Consider the following 19,562-nt stretch of genomic DNA (forward strand, 5'->3'; position numbering starts at 1 on the left):
TTTCGCAGCTCTCGTGGCTATGTCTCGTCGGTGGCATGTTGAGCCTTTCGGTAAGGCACGTTGTACAAATCTGTTGGCATCATGGCAGAAGTGGTGTCGGGCCAGTTGGCGAAAGAGACGGTTGACCGCTGGTGAGTCCATTGACGACTCTGAGGTGATGCCCTGTCGCGGAGCTCATCTGAGGGTCTGCCAATGCGGAGGTTGCGACGGAGGTGAGGTCGCGCCAGCTCCACTTCCCGAAACCTTCCTCGAGATCATCAACTTCATCGTCACGTCTCTCCTGCTTGCCTCTCATCCATTCTTTCCGCAGTCTTACATTTCCATCGGCCTTCGGCATGCATTCTCCGTAATTGTAGCAATGGGGCTATTCGTAGACATCTGGCATCGGGTGTGGGACAGCATAATCGATAATAGACAGAAGTTGACAGCGACGGGCGGTTTTCTGCTGGGCATCATCGTAACTTTAGGATTCAAGGACTTTTACCCCGATCTCGAACATGCTTTTCAAAGGCGCGTACGACAGGTGAGAGGACAACAGCAACACCATCCACGGCCAGGACAGGCAGATTATGTTCGCCTCGAAGATCACACCAAAAGGAAATCTCTCGCACCGGCTGCTGCCAATCTAGATACCCGATGGTCCCAATCAGATGCGATCACGGCACAAGAGGAAATCAGTGTGGGCGTGGAGGGCCTCATCGGTAATACTCCACTCATCAAGCTCAAGTCTCTTAGCGAAGCGACAGGATGTGAAATTCTTGCAAAAGCGGAATTACTCAATGGTGCGGGCAACAGCCCGAAAGACAGGGTTGCTCTATCGATGATCACTCATGCCGAAGAAGCCGGCTTGCTTGAACCTGATCGCGGAGATACGATTTATGAAGGCACAGTCGGCTCAACTGGCATCTCACTGGCAGCAGTAGCGAGGGCCAGAGGATACAAAGCACACATGTACGTAGCACGCCGAACATGTAGATGCACACAAAGTCTAAGTTTCTCACAGTTGTATGCCCTCGGACGTGGCGGTCGAGAAGTCCGACCTCCTGCTCAAACTCGGCGCCATAGTCGAGCGCGTCAAACCAGCATCGATCGTCGACCAAGGCCAATTCGTCAACATGGCTCGCCGCCGAGCACAAGAGCACACAGATGACCCCTCGAAACCTGGCCGTGGCTTCTTTGCAGACCAGTTCGAGAACACGGCCAATTACCTTGCACACCAAAATTCGACTGGACCAGAAATCTATCAGCAGACAAATGGCCAGCTCGACGCTTTCATCGCTGGCGCAGGCACTGGAGGCACAATCGCAGGTGTCGCACTGGCCCTCAAACCGCTCCTTCCTGAGCTCAAAATCGTCCTCGCAGACCCTCAGGGATCAGGTCTCTACAACAAGATCAAGTTTGGCGTCATGTTCTCCCCAACCGAGGCCGAAGGTACGCGACGACGCCATCAGGTCGATTCAGTCGTTGAAGGCGTAGGCATCAATCGTCTGACCACCAATTTCAACGCTGGCATGCATCTCATCGATGACGCTGTCAAAGTGACAGACGAGCAGGCAATGAAAATGGCAAGATGGCTCGTGGAAAAGGAAGGTTTGTTTGTTGGCGCTAGTAGCGCTGTGAATTGTGTTGCAGCGGCGAAATTGGCAAAGCAAGAAGGGTGGCAAGGAAGCGGAAAGAGAATCGTCACCGTAATCTGTGATTCTGGCACGAGACATCTTTCGAAGTTCTGGAAACTGGCTGGAGATATCGGAGGCGAGGACGTGGAGTTCGATCTGGATGAAATTTTGCAGGATGACAAGATATGAAGAGAGTCCCTGAAGATGAAATTGTCGATTCGGCAGTCTCTACGGCCCGTTTACAGCTTTGCAATAGCTGCACCACTTCTGCCCTTTCGGATGACTCTTCGCATTCGGACACGCCGTTGGGTCGGACTGTCCGAAAGATGGCTTGTCTGCGGAGTCCATAGCCGGAGGTTTTCCGCCGTACTTGGTTCGAGAGATGATTTCGGCCTTCTTGTTGCCTTCGAGGCGCTATCAGCGTGGTGAAAAGTCAGTCCCATGATCTCACCAGGAGAATAACTTGCCACTGGATGGCGACCAACCTTCTTATTGGCATGATTGACGGCCACAGCCTGAGCGACAGAGGGAGCGACTCCGGCACCCGTTGCGTCACCTCCGAACGGCACTCCGACCAAATTGCTTGCGCCATCGACCAGACCAGATTTCTTGCTATCCTTGTTGCCTTTCCCGGGACCGCTCATCTTGCTTTTGAGCTTGTTGAACATCGTGCTTGCGTGCGCTAATGCTGCAAGCCTACCTGGAGCCAAGGCACGGTATATATAAGAGGTGAGACACAGTCGCTAGGTGGCTCAGCAACCTGAAGGATCCATCTCCTGGTCACATTCCTGAGAACATCTTGGCAGTTGATTTCTGCCAAGGTCGCGTGTTTTCTATCCCTGCAAGCTGAGATACTGTTCGCAACGAATCTTCAAGTCTTTTTCTGATGGGACTGGTTGCGGCAGACGAAGTGGAGCATCTATTCGTACGGTTGTGGAAGCTCATTCTCAGCCGCGATGCACCCACATTTGCTTCCGCACCTCGTCGTTTGGCCGACTTTTGCGCGACTATGGTCAAGACTACTGTTGCCAAACGCCTATGCTCAACAGGATCAGATACCAAGCGAATACCGTGTTGGAGACGTCTGGATATGTTGTCCCGCGAGAAGGAAAACGACAATGCCACGACCTGGACATTCCCCAACGCGAAAGCTATCGATGTCCTCCAGCACGACCGCGTGGAGCAAACGACCTACACCGGCTGAGATGGCTCAGCAGTCGATCCAAGCTACGGCCATGAGTGCTCTTTCCACCAGAGTATGGCCATATGTCTTGGATCGACGCAGTTGATCCGTTGTTACTCAGGTATCGTAGGCTTGTGTGGAGCTGCGCCGATTCTCTCGACTTCTCGTAGGGTTTTCTGCGGCAAATGGCTATCGTGGCATTGCAGCACCTAGGTAGCATTTGAGCCCTACGTCCTAGGGGACACAGTCAATTGTCTCGCAGATCAATCTAATGCTCACTTGATTAAGCAGCACCTTTCGGTCGTTGTCCACATCTATACGCAAATGACAATACCGCCGATACGATCTTCAAGTCCCATCAACATGTAACGGCATGAGCAGATCTCAGATCCTCAAGGAGATGGGTTCCTCGTGAGCAACTACTGTCTGGGTTGAGACTGGTTGCTCTTGCTCGCGGAGGAACATTCGTCGCCAATACACAATCTCAGGCAAAAAGACCCAACCCGTAACGCTCCCAGCGACTCGCTCCCAGCGACTGCAGCAATTTAACTACTGCAACTTTGGAGTTTCAGCAATTTAACTACTGCAACTTTGGAGTTTTAAATAGTCCTGAAGGCGAACCACATGTCAGCAGCTAAAGCCCAGGAAAGAATAGATGGGAGGCTAAAACAACGCTAGTAGATTGACTCTGCAGGCCGAGATCTTCAGCCCTAACGGAACAATCGGAACCCGATGCTCCAGCCTACTTGTGTCCAAACTTTCGTTGTTGTTGACTTCCACTTCCCTCTACATGTCTTCATAGCCTCTCTGGGTATCGACAGGACACGAATCCTCATTTCTCCGAAGCAAGAGTCAATCTTTCAAGTCCACAGTACCTTTCTACGCGCAGTTCTCGACCCCGATGAGTAATCGGACGAGGGTCACTGGCCGTGGGGGCATTAGTCTGTCTCGTCTCTCCCCGGAACCCTTGCGAGCACGAATGCATTGCCGGTGAGGAACGAGAGTGCAATCAGCAGTGGCATCGCACGCAGCGCGCACCCTGCAGGATCACACAATGGCGCTCATTGTGCTTTCTTCACACTGTCGCAACTGCCGCAAGCTTCCGACGACTGACTCGCCCCTCAGGCCTGCACTGGAACTTGAGAGACAGCACCCCTAACTTAGGGCTGCCGTCAAATGCGAGAAACAGCCGTCAAGTGATACTATCATCCTCTTATACCGGTAAGGTCTTCCCTTTCTATCTCACCTCTGTAACATCTTGTATCGTTGTTTTGCTTCATCATCACACGCTCATTGAAGTTCCATCGTTTTCACGCGCGCGAGAAACACTCGCTGTGCGCTACTTTCCACTCACTCGTTCCTCGAATATTGCCAAAAACATTCAGCTTCAGCTATGCATCGAGGCTCTTGGCCACGTGCGGTGCTGCCGATTCTGTTGGGATCTAGCATCACGCGTTGCTACGCCTTGGCTCTACGCGATAATTCCAAAATCTCGACACAGTCCCCTGTTGTTTTCAACCTCAGTGTAGACAGGGTTCGCGAGATCTCTGACTATATTCTCTCTCAAGATCAGGCCGTCTTCGATAACATACTCTCTACCGTCACGCCTGAAACGGCAACATTCAACAACACCCTCGCTCCGTGGAGCCGTCATCGAGATGAAGTTGCTGGGTTGATCGCCCCGTTCAATTACATTACAGATCCGGTCGCGTACAATGCGACTAATGACTTCTTCGCCGCCAGGAGTCCGTTTCTGGCCAATGTGACCAATAGCGAAGAATACTGGCCCCTGGTCAAGGCCGTCTATGACAACTTGGCGAACGAGAACAAGCTTTGGACGCCTGAAGGAAGACTCGCTACGATGTTCCACCAGTCCCGAGTAGATGCTGGCTTGAGCATTTCGAAGGGATCCGACAGAGACAGGTACACTGCGCTCGTTCAGGAGCAACAAAATCTCACTCAAGCATTCAATGCCAACGCACAGAAGCCCGCCGCGCCACCCAACCTCTTCTTCTCGCGGGAGGAGTTAGAAGGTGTCGATCCACAGCTGCTTGCAACTTTCGCCAACGGCACAGGAGCTGACGCTGGCAAGCTCGGAATCGACGTTCTCACTCAGGCTTCTTCAGTGACCCCCATCGCCAAAAACCAGCGAGTGCGTCAGGAGCTTGCCATTGGATACAATCGTCTCGCAAGAGATAACGTCGACATCTTGAAGCAAGCGTATGCTGGCCGCGATGAGATGGCCCAGCTGCTCGGGTACCCGAACTATGCTACGGCGCGACTACAGGACACCATCGCTGGGAGTCCGGAGAACGCGCTGGCATTGATCAATGAGATTGGTGAAACACTCAAGCCAAGCGCCGCCGATAGTGTGGATCAGCTCAATATTATCGTCAAGCGGGACAATTCTACTGCGAGCGCATACCGCTGGGACATAGAGTATGCAAGAATCGCCATCGACGAAGCACAGACGAACCTTACAGATGACAACTTCGGCTCCTACTTCGTGCCCACTTTCACGGTGCCTACTGCATTGAAGCTGTTTGGCCAAGCCCTCGGATTCGACCTGCAGCTAGTCCATGGCAACCAACTGGATGCTTTGTCCCCCACTGGCAAAGGCTCCGATATCTTGCCCGCGCCTCAAGCCAGCCTCTATGAAGTTCGGAATTCAGGATCGAATGACTTCGCTGGCTACTTCTACACCGATATCCTCGCACGTCCAGACAAGATTAGCAACAGCACTCAAGGTACCGCAATCCAAAGAGCGTCCATATCTGCCAATGGTACCAAAACCTATCCATCCGTAATTCTCAACGGTGGCTACTATCCGACTCAACACTTGAGCGCGAAGGCTTTGGCAAACTTGTTCTGGCAGATTGGCGTTGCTTACTGGCATCTATCGTGCGAGTCCGAGTTTGGAGATCTCTGCGGAGATGCCGGTGCCCCCGCAGACTTCTCACAGATGCCTGGCCAGATGATGGAAGTATGTTCTCCCTCTTTCCCCTCTTTTCAAGCCCATGTCAGACTAACCACCATTCTTAGAACTTCGGCTTCAATCCAATCGTCCTCCAAAAGGTCAGCAGACACTGGAGCTACTTCAGCCCCAACGACACCGCATCCTGGAAACAGACCCACGCAAACTCCACCCAACCTCCCGAGACTCTTCCCTTCGAAACTGCCAAAAAAGCTGAACAATCCAAACTCACATTCAAAACCCTCGATACTCTCTACAAAGTCTGGTACAGTCTCTACGACCTCCAAACCCACATGCCCTCTTCCCGCGAAGCAGCTAAAGACCTCCCCATATCTCAAATCTACAACAAACTCGCCGTCGACGTCTGTCTCGTACCCTGGGGCGAATCACTTCCACTCCAACGCCTTGCGAACGGCTCTCCAAATTACGAATGGGCCTGGGGTCAAGCGACCTATCCAGATTGGGTGAACTATTGGTATGGAAGATGGTACTCTTGGACTTGGGCGAAGGTCTACTCGGAAGATGTCTATTATGCAAAATTCGCGAACGATCCGTTCAATGCTGAGAATTGGAGGGAGTATAGAGAAAAGGTTCTCGCGAGAGCAGGAGATCCAAAGCAGTTTGTGACGGATTTCTTGGGACGGGAGCCGAGCACGGGGGCTTTCTACCACGATGTTGGGATCATCTAGATGGTTTTGCAGGCATTTTATGTTCGATGTAAATTTACTTAGGGGCCTTCTTTGCGGAATAGAGGTAGAGGTGTTGGGACTTTGATGAAGCAAAGCGGAGGAGTGCTCTGTACATCTACGGCGCAATCGCCCGCGACCTCTTCCAGAAATGGCGAGGAACATACTGTATGAATGGAGACTTGCAACCTTGCATGTTTGTTTTCACGTCTGCTACATACATACAATGTACGTGTCCGCACACCGTCAGCACGCGGAGTCGTCTTCACATACGCGTCTTCTCCTTCATCCACATCATGCACATGTATCTCATCCGTCCATCAAACATGCCGAGCATCGACCCCGCCGCCGGCCAATACAGGAACACACAAAAAAAAAGTGCTGAATTGAAGTCAAACAAATCACCCAAAACCACGCTATGCTTTGCTTTCTTTTTCCTTTCCACTGCTGTACTTGGCTTCCCCGGTTTCCTCCTACCATCAAGAATTTCCTCGTTCATTGCCTCACTTCCACGCACTCAAGCCCGCCCAAGGATCGCCTGAACTACCATTTGGCTGTTGCTGACTTCTTATCGAATCCTGGCTCGCGTAGCCTCCAGGCCCGGAAGGATATCCACTCGCCTGCATCGCACTGTAGTCCTGGCTCGGTGGAGGGCCCGGCGGAGGAGGCGGAGGCTGCCAGCCTTGTGGCACAGATTGATGGCTGCCGTAGTTCTGTTGCTGTGGCTGGTGCTGGCTATACTGTGTTGTAGAGGGTTGCTGGTAGTTATTGTATTGTTGGTTGGGTGGCGGCGAGAAGTATTGTTGGTGAGCGGGAGGCGACATCGCGCCGTATTGGTTGGGGTTGTAAGTCGCGGATTGTGGCTGTTGATGTTGTGAGGGTTGTGAGTAGGTAGGATATGGTGCAGGTGATTGCATGCTGCCGTTCTGTTGTTGTGGTTGGTACCGAGGCGTGATCGGAGGACTGGCCGCGGGATTGTATAGGGGTTGCTGCTGCCCATATGTTTGTTGCTGGAGGGGCGGGGGACGATGCCCTGAACTCCGCTGCTCACCAAAGCCCGGTATGGGGGATGACGACTGAGCGCTGGATGGACTGATGCTCATGCGCTCCATGAGCTCTTTCATCCGAGCCTGCTCACGTTCTGCTCCACTGCCCTTCGCAGCTTCAATGGCGCCGAGCAACTGACCGCCCTCTGATCTGCGGTTCTCCACAAAAGAGTCCACGTTCTTCTTCAGGCTGTCGACGGTCTCTTGCATCTCATCGTAGAACTGTCGCGCTCGTTGCAAGCCTGCTTGAAGGTCCTTGTACGCTTGATAGACCTTCTTGTACTTTCCAAGGACGGAGTTGCGCTGCCTCGAGAAGGCTTCGTACTTGTTCTGCTCGCCGCGGACTCGCTTGTCTTGTAAAAGGTCGCTGTATGTGCGCGTGAGCTCTTTCATCAGCGATGACTGCTTGTGCACAGCCTGCAGGATACGATTCTGGTGCGGTCTGAATTTCTCCAGCTCAGCTTTGAAAAGGGCATTCTCCTGGCTTGTGATGGCCTTCTTGTTGAGCATGATCACGTTTGAAATGTCGTCGCTGTGAATCTGTTGCACAATGTCAGCATGCTGTGGGCTCTATGAATTTCAAAACAGTGACAAACCTTCTCCTTCAGATCCTTCAGCACTTGCGCGCGCTCACGCTTTACAAGCTGCAACTTGTGGATCAGCGCTTCGACGCGCTCGATCTGCTCAGCAACGGACTGCCGTGATTCGTCTTCGAAATCCTCGTCGAGCAGATTGCCTTCATCCATCACGCCAGGACTTGTTCCATTCTTCTTTCCAGCGCCGGCCTTGATCATGGCTCGCTGGTACAAAACATCTGCCTCGTCTGTCTCGCCCGCAGAACGCATCTCGTCCATATCAGACTCATACTGTCGGAAAGTACTGAACAACTGTGCATCACTCGTTGAAGCTTCCTCTACAGCAGCTCGGTAGCTCTTTGCGTCCTGCCGTAATGTTTGTGTCAATCGACTCGAAGGCTGCTGTGTCCATTCAGCACCATACTTGCTGCGCATTTTCTCACACACGGACTCTTCCATGTCAAGCTGTTTCGAACATGTTTCGAGAGTCGACATAATGTTCTGCTTCTCCTCTCGTAGCTGGTCGAAAGTAGGCCCGAACGGATTGTGTCCCGCGAGTTCACTGCACCAGTTGCGGAACTCATCATCAACGCTCATCGATTCCTGATCCACGGCGCCTTTGAGGATGTTCAGACTCCCGGGCAGTTTTAGATAATCCAATGATGTTGCCAGCTCATCATCCGCAGTCTCGACTCTCTCACCCTCAGCTCGTATTAACTTGGCCTTCTCCTCATCGTACAAGCTGGCGCTCTCCGTCACTGACATGGGCACGATTCGCTGGAAAATGTCTGGACCAATGATTCGCTGAATGTCTTGACCCTGATAGAGTTCGCTCACTGGAATCGCCTTGGCCGCTGGCAGTTTCGGTATGCTTGGCAGGTTTGTTTCTGAAGGTACTGGCTGGTGGTAGATCATGTCGTTGTCCCGATTGTACTCGGCAAGCAGTTCCTGTATTGATGCGAGCTGCTTTTTCGTCATGTCTGCCAGTATCGTCCCTGTTTCTGATGCGAGATTGCTGTTCGCGGGCGCACTACCAGGAAAACCGTTCGCCAAGCGACTCGCCTCTTTACTTGCGGTGTTCGCAGCGTTCAGCCGCCCAATTGCTTGCCCGTAGCTGTTGGCCTCGTAATCCGCCACCGCTTGATAGTATTGTGCCACACTAGCCAAATGATGTTGCTTGATTTGTACCACGAGGAACCATACACGCTCGAATACGGCCCTGGATACGTTGTCCTGCACGCCCTCCACAGCCTGAGCATAAAGATAAGCAGCCTGTGCAGCCAGTTTGGCAATCAGCCCTGGTTTCTTCTTATCCACCACCTGCTTTTCAATGAACACTTCCTGCCCTTGCGCCAACATGATGCTGATCAACGTCTTGACAGTCTCTCTGCTCAGATCCGTCGAAGGTGCGTGTAGAAAGTTCTCGTTGATGTACGTAAACATTCCCGCGCTTGCCTGAAATGAGTGATAGGCCGTCTTCAACCCGGTGTCCTCATGGCGGTTTTGATTCGCAGCATGACAGCTCAATACTGCTGAGATATTGAAAATGATGCTCGCTTTCTCAAACGCCAGGCTGTACTGGCTGGTGGGTTTGTGGGTAAATGCATCGAACCACGTAAAGCTGATTTTGATGTGGTTCTCATCGACGGGAAATCGCAAGTCCAGCAACTCGAGTTGTCCATAATATCTGTACAACAAATCTCTCCCCGCCGCGCTGTCTTTCCCAGCACCTCGCATGTCCTGGCGCAGACGATTGAGAGCGGCGCATTCGTCATTGTATCGTTCGGGATCGTCGCCGTATGCGGAGCGAATGTGTTGCTTGATTGGGATGATCCAGTCAATCTCGTTCGTCTGCTTCAGCGGACACGATATCATGGGGACCTGCATGGCGGCGGCGGAGAGTTGCCTCGACAGGCCGGGGCGGATGGGCAGCATGTCGGAGGAGCGGACAAGGTTGGAGGTGGTGTTGCTGCCGGGTCACGGGACGACAGCCAGCCTGGTACGCGGTCGGTCGGTAGGTTCAGATGCAAGCCGGTTTGTTCAGCAGAGCAGCAGCAGCAGCTCGAGGCCCATCACCGGCGCCTGCATGCAGCGGATTTGTGTGACGGTGGCGTCTCGGGTGTGCTCCTCCACTTTTGTCTGACTTCTTCTCTCAGTTTCCTGCTTTTTTCTTCGATTGTCCTTCTGTTTCTGTCCCTGTCGCGTGGTGAGTGAATTTGGGCGCCTGAACCACGTTTGGGCGTTGAAGGTGTGACGTGGGATGGCGGGCGGCGGCAACGCGAGCTTCAGCACTGACGATCGCTTCACCCACGACCCATTCTGCGGCCGACTCGCAGGTGAATGATTCCAACAGCACCAACATATATATATTCTACTTCAGCACTGCCAGCGCTTCGCTGCGGCCTCTGCTGCAACGAGAGTCACGAGGCTGCCTCACACACGTCCAGTCGAAGGATGCAAACGGCCTCTTCTCTACCACATGTTAAGCGCCCAACCCGTGGTAGCTCGCGCTTAGCACTTCCGCGAGAGGCGCCAGCAATGCCTCACTGCGCCATGACGATCAGCCGTCACAAGGCTGAATATCGTAAAATGCTGCTGAAATCGTAGCATGGAACTCCGAAAGCCGTGCGCCGATCAGAAACAGTCTCACTTTGAGACGTCCATCCAAGACAGCGACAAGGACACCAATCTACAGAATCCACAAGAAATTATCACTCCATCTGCCAGAGATCTTCGACTCCAAGCGCCTATGCTGCCACCCAAAGACTGGCTCTCTATCTGCTGTCGTTGTATTCATACTCATATTTCATCAGCGTGATTTCTCCAGCAACGATGCGCCTGCCAGATCCGGACAATACTCCTCGCAACACATTCACCAACCAGTAGCAATCATCTTGGACACAACCATCATCGCCATGAGAAGTCTTTCCTCCGCCTCATCCGCCGCTTCGCCAGAAGTCCCATTATCAAAGCACACAAAGCAATCCCCAAAATCTGCCAGAACATTAGTCTATCTTGCCAAGCCTCACGATGGTGACTTCCAATGCCAGGTGAAGCACTATTGCCGGACAGTGAAACTTCCTTCGTTCGCTGCGGAAGAGGATTGCACCACATCTCATCACACCCTGCCATAGTGTTTGGCACAAAGGTTCTTGCCATTTCGGACTCCCCCAGAACATTCCCATCTGCCGCAAGAGCTTCCACTTTCACGACCAGAGGCGTTGGCAGGGAGGATGTCGATTCAATCAGCGCCGAAGTCTCGAAGCCGTTGCGCGGGTAAGTTGCCAGCTCGGTCCAGCTGATTTCTCCGTCGTTCGGTGTGGTGGTTGTAGTACTGCCACCGTAAACACGCCAACTCGCCACTTCAGTTGCCCCATTCCAACTCATGTGAATGGCAGTTTTCACATTTTGCTCTCCTTCCATTTCGTTTCTTCGCGAAAAAGCAACCACAGCAGGCCTCGTATCCGGCCTCCCTATCCAGCCCTTCGTCTTCTTCGCACGATATAAAGCCGGGGTTGCCTTCTTATCCACCACACACGCCTCGAATACAGGCCGCGATTCCGGCGCAGCGGAGTATTCTGTCATACAACCTGTATTACCCCAGCCGATCAGCACATTCCCGTTTTCCAGAATTTGCATACTGCCGCCGAGTTCTGCTGCGCGAGGTTGCGAGGCAGTGTGATAAGTTTCCAGAATCGATACTGTTCGTGCTGGTTCGTTGACGGAGAGCAGAAGGCCGCGACTGTAAGGTCGTGGTTTCCGTTTGGGAGTCTGACCGTTGTCGAAAAGGCTGATTGTGAGGATGCCACTCTCATTGCGGAGCAGAGTTGCATGATGGGGAAAATAGAACCAATCTGAAATCTGTTCTCCTTCTCCTTGACCATTCGTGGTTGCTGAAATCATACGAAAATCTGACCTCCGCCCTCCAAGTCGCCATACAATGCGACCATCTTTGCCATCGATCAAGTAGATTGCAGAAGCATGCCGAGCACTAATCAAATAATCTCCACTGCCGTGGAGTTTCTGGACAGAATTGATATGGAAATAATCCCATGGTGAATCGGATTGATGGCCATCATAGAACGCCACGGCAGTTTCGTTCAGATCGATGTGATCGGAAGCTTTCCATTCGAAAGTTATAGCTCCATTGCTCAGTCGTTGTTCCTGGAAGACGGAGTCGTGTAGCCAACCAAGTCCGGGCACGCCGTATGCAGAAAGATCCGCCGGAATAGGGCGATATTGTGTTAGAAGAGCTGACTGCGATTTTCCAGGTTGGTTGTCAACTAGTTTGAGCTCATGCAGATCCAAAGCCGAAGAGGTTCCATTATACTGGATCCCTTTGAGGATCCTATAGGTAGAATCGAGGATCAACGCTTGACCTCGTCCACTACCTCCTTGGTTGAAAGTATGCAGCATACAGAGATAGTGCCGATCTCTCTCGCTTGCTTGCGAAGAATATGGACAAGGCTCAAAGACATATGCCTGGGGACCAGATCCCGTACTTGCGCTGAAGGTATCGCTTCCTGACCAGACTAAATCGCCGAATTGATCATAGATCAACGGTCCAGAAATATGGTTTTTGAATGGTGAGATGAAGATGTATCCTGGCGACACTGCAGATCGATCCAGGACAGTGACATTGAGGTAAGGTACTGCGATGTCTGGGCGCTGGGATCTCGGGGGCGTGGATTAGTCATGCGACTAATAGCGGATTGAATCAGATGGAGTCGAAACTCACCGACTTGAAGGGATGTGTCACGGTCGGACCATCCATGGTCTTCTCCGATTACATGGAAAACAATCGCCCAGGTAAGAAAATCATGCATGTAGAAGCTGATGATGAGAAGTAACGAATCATCGATCGATTCCAGCTGCTCCAGTATCAATCACCGTACCGTCTTGTTGGAACGAATGACGAAGTACTGAAACAGATGAAAGGAAAGCATGGTGTGTGTATGATTAGTGAACCCTAACGAGCCCTCAAAAATCAGCCATTGTTGCCCCGAAACACGTTTCGTTGCGAGTGGTGACTGTTGATTATTGTGTATCTCTGTGGATGACCACTCGGGCCCACATTGCACAGTAAGATCGATGTTACTGTGCACTAACGCTACTACATACTGCACCATCACACTAGCTAGCAAAACGAATGTCTCCGTGCGCACATGTTTGACCGCGGTCCGCGCGGCCGCATATGTCCGCGCTTTGATCGGGCTGCGAATGAGCCCGAAAAGTTAAAGCCCTCGCTTGCCATGGTCTTTCGTTGCCCGATTGATCAGAACTCGTGAAGTCGTTGTCGTCGTGGTTGTGAGGGATATTTTCTACTCCTTTTGGGTGTAGATGTAGTCCAAGTGGGCTGGGCTGTCTCCCTCTCTCTTTTCCTTTTGAGTGTAGATGTAATCCAAGTGAGCGGCTCCATCTTCCTCTCTGCGTTCCTTTTGGGTGTATATGTAATCCAAGTGGGCTGCTCCATCTTCCTCTCTTCTTTCCTTCTGGGTGTAGATGTAGTCCAAGTGAGCGACGCCGTTATCGTCGCGGGCCACGGCCATGTTTGCAGGCAGAGTGTCGATGGGGGCAGCAAGGGCGATGGTCGCCATGCTGAGAGCGAGGATGGAAATGATGGACGGCATATTGTCGCTTGAAGATCTTGTTCGCGTAGTTGATGTGTTGTGTTTGGTATTGCTCGTTGTTGACTGATCGATGGAATGCGCTTGTCTCAGTCGTCAAGATCCCGACGGACAGGCGTAGGGTTATTATGCTGCGGCGTTGAAGCCATGACGAGGCTTCGAGAAACGTCCCGTCCCTCATCTTGCTGCCGTGTCCATCAGGGGTGATGCTAACCGAAGTCTCAAGCTGACACAACCACCAGTCGAGGCCAGAGTTATGGGACCTATTGACTGCGTTGGGTTAGGAGAGTGATCAGTGATCTCTGAGCAGAAGGTTGGCCGCATAAAACTTGCATAACTTGCATTAGTTCTTCTTCACCCTCTACCCGACCTGCACTTGTGGCGTTAGTGCCATCGACCGGATCCCGCGAAGCGCAGTCTAAGGAGGCACCAATTGTCGTTTAGCTCGTACCGCCTGAGACATACAAAGAGCTATGTGCGTCAGTTGTGCGCTTTGACTAAATCAAAATCCTATCTGGCTAAATCAAAATCTCCTCTCGAGGGACACTGCCGCCTCTCTCGCCCTCGCCTTCGGCTCGAGCTCGTTCGTTGCCTAATAGAAATAATACTATCCTTTTTAGGGGCCTATGCCTTACGCGCTCGGGTATCGTACGTCGTCGCTGTGCTCGTTCCTCGCTGCTCCGAGTACTTACTTCGCTCGCAAGCTCGCCTCGCTTGTCCGAGCACAAATTTGGAGTAATATGTGGGGCGAGATTTTGATTTAGTGAGATAGGATTTTGATTTAGTCAAGGCGCAGTTGTGTGCGTTTGCGTGCTAAATTATTACATTCGCCGTTGCAGTCTGTCGTCAGAAAAGGTTACAGTGCTGCCAAAGTGCGGACCTTAACTTTATTCATCGTGGATTGATGGATGATCCCTGTTCTGACGGGTCAAGATTCGTGGTCTGGATGCAGAATATTAGCATTTGTCTGAAGTGGAGTCGAGATGTCCGATTGAGACAACGACAAAGACAACACTACTGTACAGGTCCCCATTCCAAGCTCCTCTTCCTCCTATGCTGCCCTTCGCGCGTGACTCATGGTCTAATGAACACCTCGCCATGCGTAAATTTACAGAGTTCCTTCGAATATTCGATAATCTTAGACAAGTGTGTTGCACAGAATACATGTACAAGAGGATCCATCATGAGCCTGAGCCGGAAGCTTTCTTCTTTGGCTCTTCATCCTTCTCTTTCGAATCCTTGTCCTTCGCGTCCTCCTCGGGATTGTTGTGCTGACCAGAGATATCGTGCCAGATGCGCTTCAAGAATCCTTCGTCCTTGTGGCTGTCAGTTTTCGAAGATGTCGTGGATGTGGAAGAAGTGTTCTTTGACGAGTCAGTGTTCATCTTGTTCAGATTCATGATCCGTTTCGCGCTGTTGTCTCCCATTTCATCGGCCAGCATTTCCAGGATCGTGCGCTGGTTTACCGACAAGTATTTGGGCATGTTGACCTTGAATTCCACGCGAAGATCACCCTTTGCTCCTTGTCGCGAGTTGAGCTTCTTCATACCCATGCCGCCCATTGTAATCTTGTCGCCCGTCCCAGTGCCGGTTGCGACCTTGACCTTGACATCGCCATCTAATGTTGGGACCGTGATCTCGCCTCCAAGCACGGCAGTCGTCAGGGGTATACTGGCAGTATACAGCACATCTGAGCCGTGCCTCTGGAACTTCGAGTCCGGTGCCACACGAATGAAGACGTACAAATCTCCCTTCTGTGTAGCTCCGTCGGGGTTGGTGGATTGTCCAGTAGCGGGATGATCACCCTCACCAAGTACTCTCAACCGCATGCCGTCTTCCACACCACCAGGAATATCCACTGTGACCGTCCTCTTCTCTCTTACCGCTCCATGTCCTCTGCATGTGCCACATTCGCTACCTCGCGGAACCTGTTGTCCAGTTCCTCCACAAGTGCCACACGTACTGGCCATCTGGAAACCACCCTGCATGAAATGCACTCTTGTCCCAGTACCATCACAGCTCTTACAAGCACTCCTTTGAGTTCCTTTCTTTAATCCTGACCCAGTGCAAGTCTTACACTTGACCAACGGGTTGATTGTGATATCTTTCTGCACACCCTTTGCAGCATCCATGAATGAGATGTTCGTCTGCACCTCAATATTCTCACCCACCATAACCTCCTCTTGAAATCCTCTTCCTCCAGGTCTCCCTCTCCTCGCTCCACTACCGCCGAAAGCTGAGAACAAATCCTCGAAATTGAACTCCGCCCCTCCAAATCCTCCCGCAGCACCTCCACCACCGAAGCCTCCGAATGGATTCCCACCCCCGAAAGGGTTTCCTCCGCCGAAAGGCCCTCCAGCTCCTGGACCCGCACCTCCTCCAGCCGCATTTCCATTCGCATCGAATGCCGCTGAACCATATTGATCGTACATGTCCTTCTTTGACTTATCGCTCAGGAGCTCGTACGCGCTTTGCGCTTCAGCGAATTTCTCTTTAGCTTTGGGATCCGGGTTAGTATCCGGATGGTACTTTTTCGCAAGGCCATAGTAAGCCTTTTTGATCTCGGATGCGGTCGCGGAGGTATTAACACCGAGGGAAGCATAAGGATCCTTGATCTGGAGAGGCGGGGAAGTGTGGAAGGCGCGGGTTGTTCGAGTGTTTTTTGTGCATGGCTGTTGTATTCGTGGGCGATGGTGAGTTGTAGTTGTGAATGTCCGATGGCAGTTTGCTGCTGGGCCGCGGCGATGCTCGTGGTAGCGATTTGGCGTTGTGGTTGATGGCGATTTCGCCGCAAGTATACGCAGCGGCGTCGCTGTCGCCTTGGGCAACAGCGCAGGCGATGCTAGGCTCATTGTAATTGCTGTGTAGCTACAATGCGTGAAAGATAGAGATGGGATGATGGCATTCTCAAAGTTTGGTCGGTGGTCGGCATGCTTTGCCGAAAGTGGTGGTCCGTGCACGGGCCGGAAGTGAAGGCGGAACTGAAACGAACATTCGACAGAGTTCCAAGACTATGCTACGACTTGATTATCAGCAAGCTATTGAAGGTGTGTCTAGATACTAGATGGTCGGAAATCATGCCTCGGGCATCGGTATCGCTGCAAGAATACTTGCAAACCGGGCAAAACAGCGTGAGCTAGCTGAACATCTAGCTGAGCCATAAGCTTACGCAGTTCCATGCTTGATAGGTTGGTCTTTCGCAAAAGAGTACGTTTCCCGACTCCCAATTCAACGCAAAAAAACATTGATGACATCATCAAGGTGATATTTCACGTAAACCCATTCTGCAACTGCCGAGATTCGAACTCGGGTCTCCGCCTGGTTCATTGCATAAGAGCACAATGGGAAGGCGAAATGCTAACCACTACACTACAGTTGCAGTATCTAAGTTGTTTGGGCATTGTATATGAAGCTCCAACATAAGGTGGAGCTTTGGGAGGTGTAGGGGGAGGTAAGTGAACAAATTTGACAAGTCTTGGCACCAATCTCCCCGCACATCCCCACATGTTCTGAGCTTGCTTGTTCGATCTTCAGCTTGTTCCTAATTGTCCTGGATGGTCTTAGGTGCTGCTTCTGATAATATAGTGGCATCGAGAGCCGTATGGGGCACAAGACTGCAAAATTCATCATTTCGATCTTTGACCCTGCATTCCTCCCGTATTGCGGGCGGCAGACATGTCAAGCAGCATGGTGGTAACGAGTATGAAACCGAGAACATGCTTGCCCCATAGGAGAAAGATTGAACGCCGCGTCACAAATCATAGCAACAAGATATATGCAGCCATTTTTTGAACCAGCTTCAGTGGCATAGCCGGAACACTCGCACCGCTGGAGAGTCGTCTTTCTCGGGAGAAGAACGATACCATCGCAAGAGCCTCAACAGGTTTCCGATAGCTCTTTGCATCGACCTTGTGCAATCCGGCTACATTCAGAAGCAAAGCATTACAGCCATTCCAGAAATGGGTCCTTCTGCACATTTATCACTCATAGTTGCCGAAATAAAGCAGGCCCATCGCGGTCTTGTTCAGGGGATTATGCTGGCCAAGACTATTCTGACCAACACTGAAAACGCCGTATCTTCGAAGAAGAGTCTGATTTCTGGCTCCAAGTGCCGAAAGGATCAGTTTGAGCCTTTTTGTCCAAAGGTCAGTATTGACCAGAGCTGTCATGTTTCCAATGGTCCAAAACGCAAATTCCAGCTTTGCAGAGAAACAGCTTGTCCAATCCCAGGGTATAAGGAGAAGGTATTTGTGCCTCAGACAGCTCCACAGGATCTCTGCGCCACGACAGGAAGCGATTGTCGTCATCCATATCCGGGAAAAGACACTTCAGACGATGCCTTCTACGGCAGTGGTTGTAAATAGGTGGTCGTATCCCAGAGATCCCTTTGCAGCACGATTCAACTAATACCCGTATCAAGACTAAACTAGTAAGCAGTTCTCAATAGAGAAATATGGTACAGTCTCATCCGAGACGACTCTATACGGTATCGTACCGCTCCATTAATGTAATGCGTAACCTTGCGCAAGGTGGACTATTCTGCTCGTGACATTATGTCACTATCGATCTGACCTACCTGATTCTCCAGCGCTCGTGCTTAGGACAGCCGCGAGCATCAAGCCATCTCAGATTCTCCAACTGCTTTGGTTCTCTCACCATCTTCGACGGCCACCTCTTTCGCCAGAACGCTACCCTTCTCCTTTGCGAGCAGTAGGTCTGGGATCACAAAGGGCGGGGATTGAAATCTGAGATGCCAAAGAGGCCATGACTCCAGCGCCGATGCCCAGGCTGGTGAATACGGTTGGAACAGCCGATGTTAGAGTTGGAGCGGTACCTGCAGCACTGAGTGAGGAGGAGACAGTAGACAGGCCAATGATCGGGCGCATGCGTCGAGACGAGCACTGCAGAGCCTGGACGAGCCACAAGGAGCTGGTGCGAGACAAATTCGTGGAGGGATCTGAAGTTGGGCGATTTTCAATCATGGCCAAGCCGGCGGTTCTGTGGATCCTATTTCTTTCGCTGAATACAACAATAAGCAAGTCAGGGACGATTTCCGCCTCTTCGATTTGAAGCGGATCACCCCTAATCGTGGCTGGACTTGATTTCGATATCCTCACTCTCGGCTTGGTTCTCTCCTGCTTCACCTCATCCCTGATTGCTGTAGCGAGCCTGGATCTGGTCGCGAATAGCCTTGCACTCGTCGAGCAGCTCCTGTTCAGCGCGTCCAGCTCCAGCTGCTTCATTGGATAGCTCAGCCACACGGACAAGCTCACGCGCCATATCCAGACGGTCTACCTTGTCGACGCAGGCGAGCACGAGGCAAGCCCTTCCGTAGATCCGTAAGGGCAAATTCTGGAACTCGAGCAGAAGGCGAGCTGCTGACCGAGCATCCCCCTCGTGTTTATCGGCAAGGGCTTCAGCCATCTGCGCACGGTCGGTCAAAAAGCTGTGAGCGTTCGTCTTTGATGAACGTACCTCGCGATCGAGTTCATCGAAGGCGCTCAACAGTTCGCTGGGACGGACATGTTTTGGCATTGCTTGTTCTGGCATGTTGTGGGAGAGGCTGCGGTGTCCAAGAAGGTGAAAAGAAACTATCGCGGGCGCCTTTGTGTGTTGGTAAGTTTAGACTGAAGCGCACGAATTGACGCTGAGGCGCTTTCGCGAGCTTTGAGTAATTCTGGTGTGGGATGTTACGAGCCTCGTCACTTAGATTGAGCGGTAGAGCTGATGTTTGCACATGCAGGCACGGACCAGCGACTGCTTCACTTGCAGATGGGCTGCAGCTAGGCCCACCCGTCCTCCCACCACACTTGCCTTGGCAGACACTTTGCAAACGTTCATTGCAATCTCCGCTG

At 51.9% G+C, this 19,562-nt stretch overlaps 8 protein-coding genes and 1 non-coding gene across 9 annotated transcripts; 2 read left to right on the forward strand and 7 right to left on the reverse strand.

The window, feature by feature from the left end:
• Positions 1–358: 358 nt before the first annotated feature.
• Positions 359–1,805, forward strand: RHO25_006512 (uncharacterized protein; the record flags this gene model as incomplete). Its single annotated transcript, XM_023597334.2, has 2 exons — positions 359–951; positions 1,004–1,805. The coding sequence occupies 2 exons, from the start codon at positions 359–361 to the stop codon at positions 1,803–1,805; spliced, it is 1,395 nt and encodes a 464-aa protein (XP_023452028.1).
• Positions 1,806–1,844: 39 nt separating this feature from the next.
• On the reverse strand, positions 1,845–2,284 carry RHO25_006513 (uncharacterized protein; the record flags this gene model as incomplete). Its single annotated transcript, XM_023597335.2, has 2 exons — positions 1,845–2,030; positions 2,102–2,284. The coding sequence occupies 2 exons, from the start codon at positions 2,282–2,284 to the stop codon at positions 1,845–1,847; spliced, it is 369 nt and encodes a 122-aa protein (XP_023452027.1).
• A 1,908-nt stretch (positions 2,285–4,192) lies between these two features.
• On the forward strand, positions 4,193–6,462 carry RHO25_006514 (uncharacterized protein; the record flags this gene model as incomplete). The annotated part of the gene is made up of 2 exons (XM_023597336.2): positions 4,193–5,782; positions 5,842–6,462. The coding sequence occupies 2 exons, from the start codon at positions 4,193–4,195 to the stop codon at positions 6,460–6,462; spliced, it is 2,211 nt and encodes a 736-aa protein (XP_023452030.1).
• A 500-nt stretch (positions 6,463–6,962) lies between these two features.
• RHO25_006515 (uncharacterized protein) lies at positions 6,963–10,015 on the reverse strand (the record flags this gene model as incomplete). Its single annotated transcript, XM_023597337.2, has 2 exons — positions 6,963–8,045; positions 8,102–10,015. The coding sequence occupies 2 exons, from the start codon at positions 10,013–10,015 to the stop codon at positions 6,963–6,965; spliced, it is 2,997 nt and encodes a 998-aa protein (XP_023452029.1).
• Positions 10,016–10,987: 972 nt separating this feature from the next.
• Positions 10,988–12,854, reverse strand: RHO25_006516 (uncharacterized protein; the record flags this gene model as incomplete). The annotated part of the gene is made up of 2 exons (XM_023597338.2): positions 10,988–12,748; positions 12,819–12,854. The coding sequence occupies 2 exons, from the start codon at positions 12,852–12,854 to the stop codon at positions 10,988–10,990; spliced, it is 1,797 nt and encodes a 598-aa protein (XP_023452929.2).
• Positions 12,855–13,401: 547 nt separating this feature from the next.
• On the reverse strand, positions 13,402–13,710 carry RHO25_006517 (uncharacterized protein; the record flags this gene model as incomplete). The annotated part of the gene is made up of 1 exon (XM_065602796.1): positions 13,402–13,710. The coding sequence occupies one exon, from the start codon at positions 13,708–13,710 to the stop codon at positions 13,402–13,404; it is 309 nt and encodes a 102-aa protein (XP_065458868.1).
• Positions 13,711–14,888: 1,178 nt separating this feature from the next.
• Positions 14,889–16,559, reverse strand: RHO25_006518 (uncharacterized protein; the record flags this gene model as incomplete). The annotated part of the gene is made up of 1 exon (XM_023597340.2): positions 14,889–16,559. The coding sequence occupies one exon, from the start codon at positions 16,557–16,559 to the stop codon at positions 14,889–14,891; it is 1,671 nt and encodes a 556-aa protein (XP_023452175.1).
• Positions 16,560–16,992: 433 nt separating this feature from the next.
• Positions 16,993–17,086, reverse strand: RHO25_006519. Its single transcript has one exon. It is a non-coding gene; the product is annotated as a tRNA-Gly (tRNA).
• A 1,766-nt stretch (positions 17,087–18,852) lies between these two features.
• On the reverse strand, positions 18,853–19,257 carry RHO25_006520 (uncharacterized protein; the record flags this gene model as incomplete). Its single annotated transcript, XM_065602797.1, has 2 exons — positions 18,853–19,131; positions 19,183–19,257. The coding sequence occupies 2 exons, from the start codon at positions 19,255–19,257 to the stop codon at positions 18,853–18,855; spliced, it is 354 nt and encodes a 117-aa protein (XP_065458869.1).
• Between the last annotated feature and the right edge of the window lie 305 nt (positions 19,258–19,562).

The sequence above is a fragment of the Cercospora beticola genome, chromosome 4 (genome assembly GCF_033473495.1).
Source record: "Cercospora beticola chromosome 4, complete sequence".
Taxonomy (NCBI): domain Eukaryota; kingdom Fungi; phylum Ascomycota; class Dothideomycetes; order Mycosphaerellales; family Mycosphaerellaceae; genus Cercospora; species Cercospora beticola.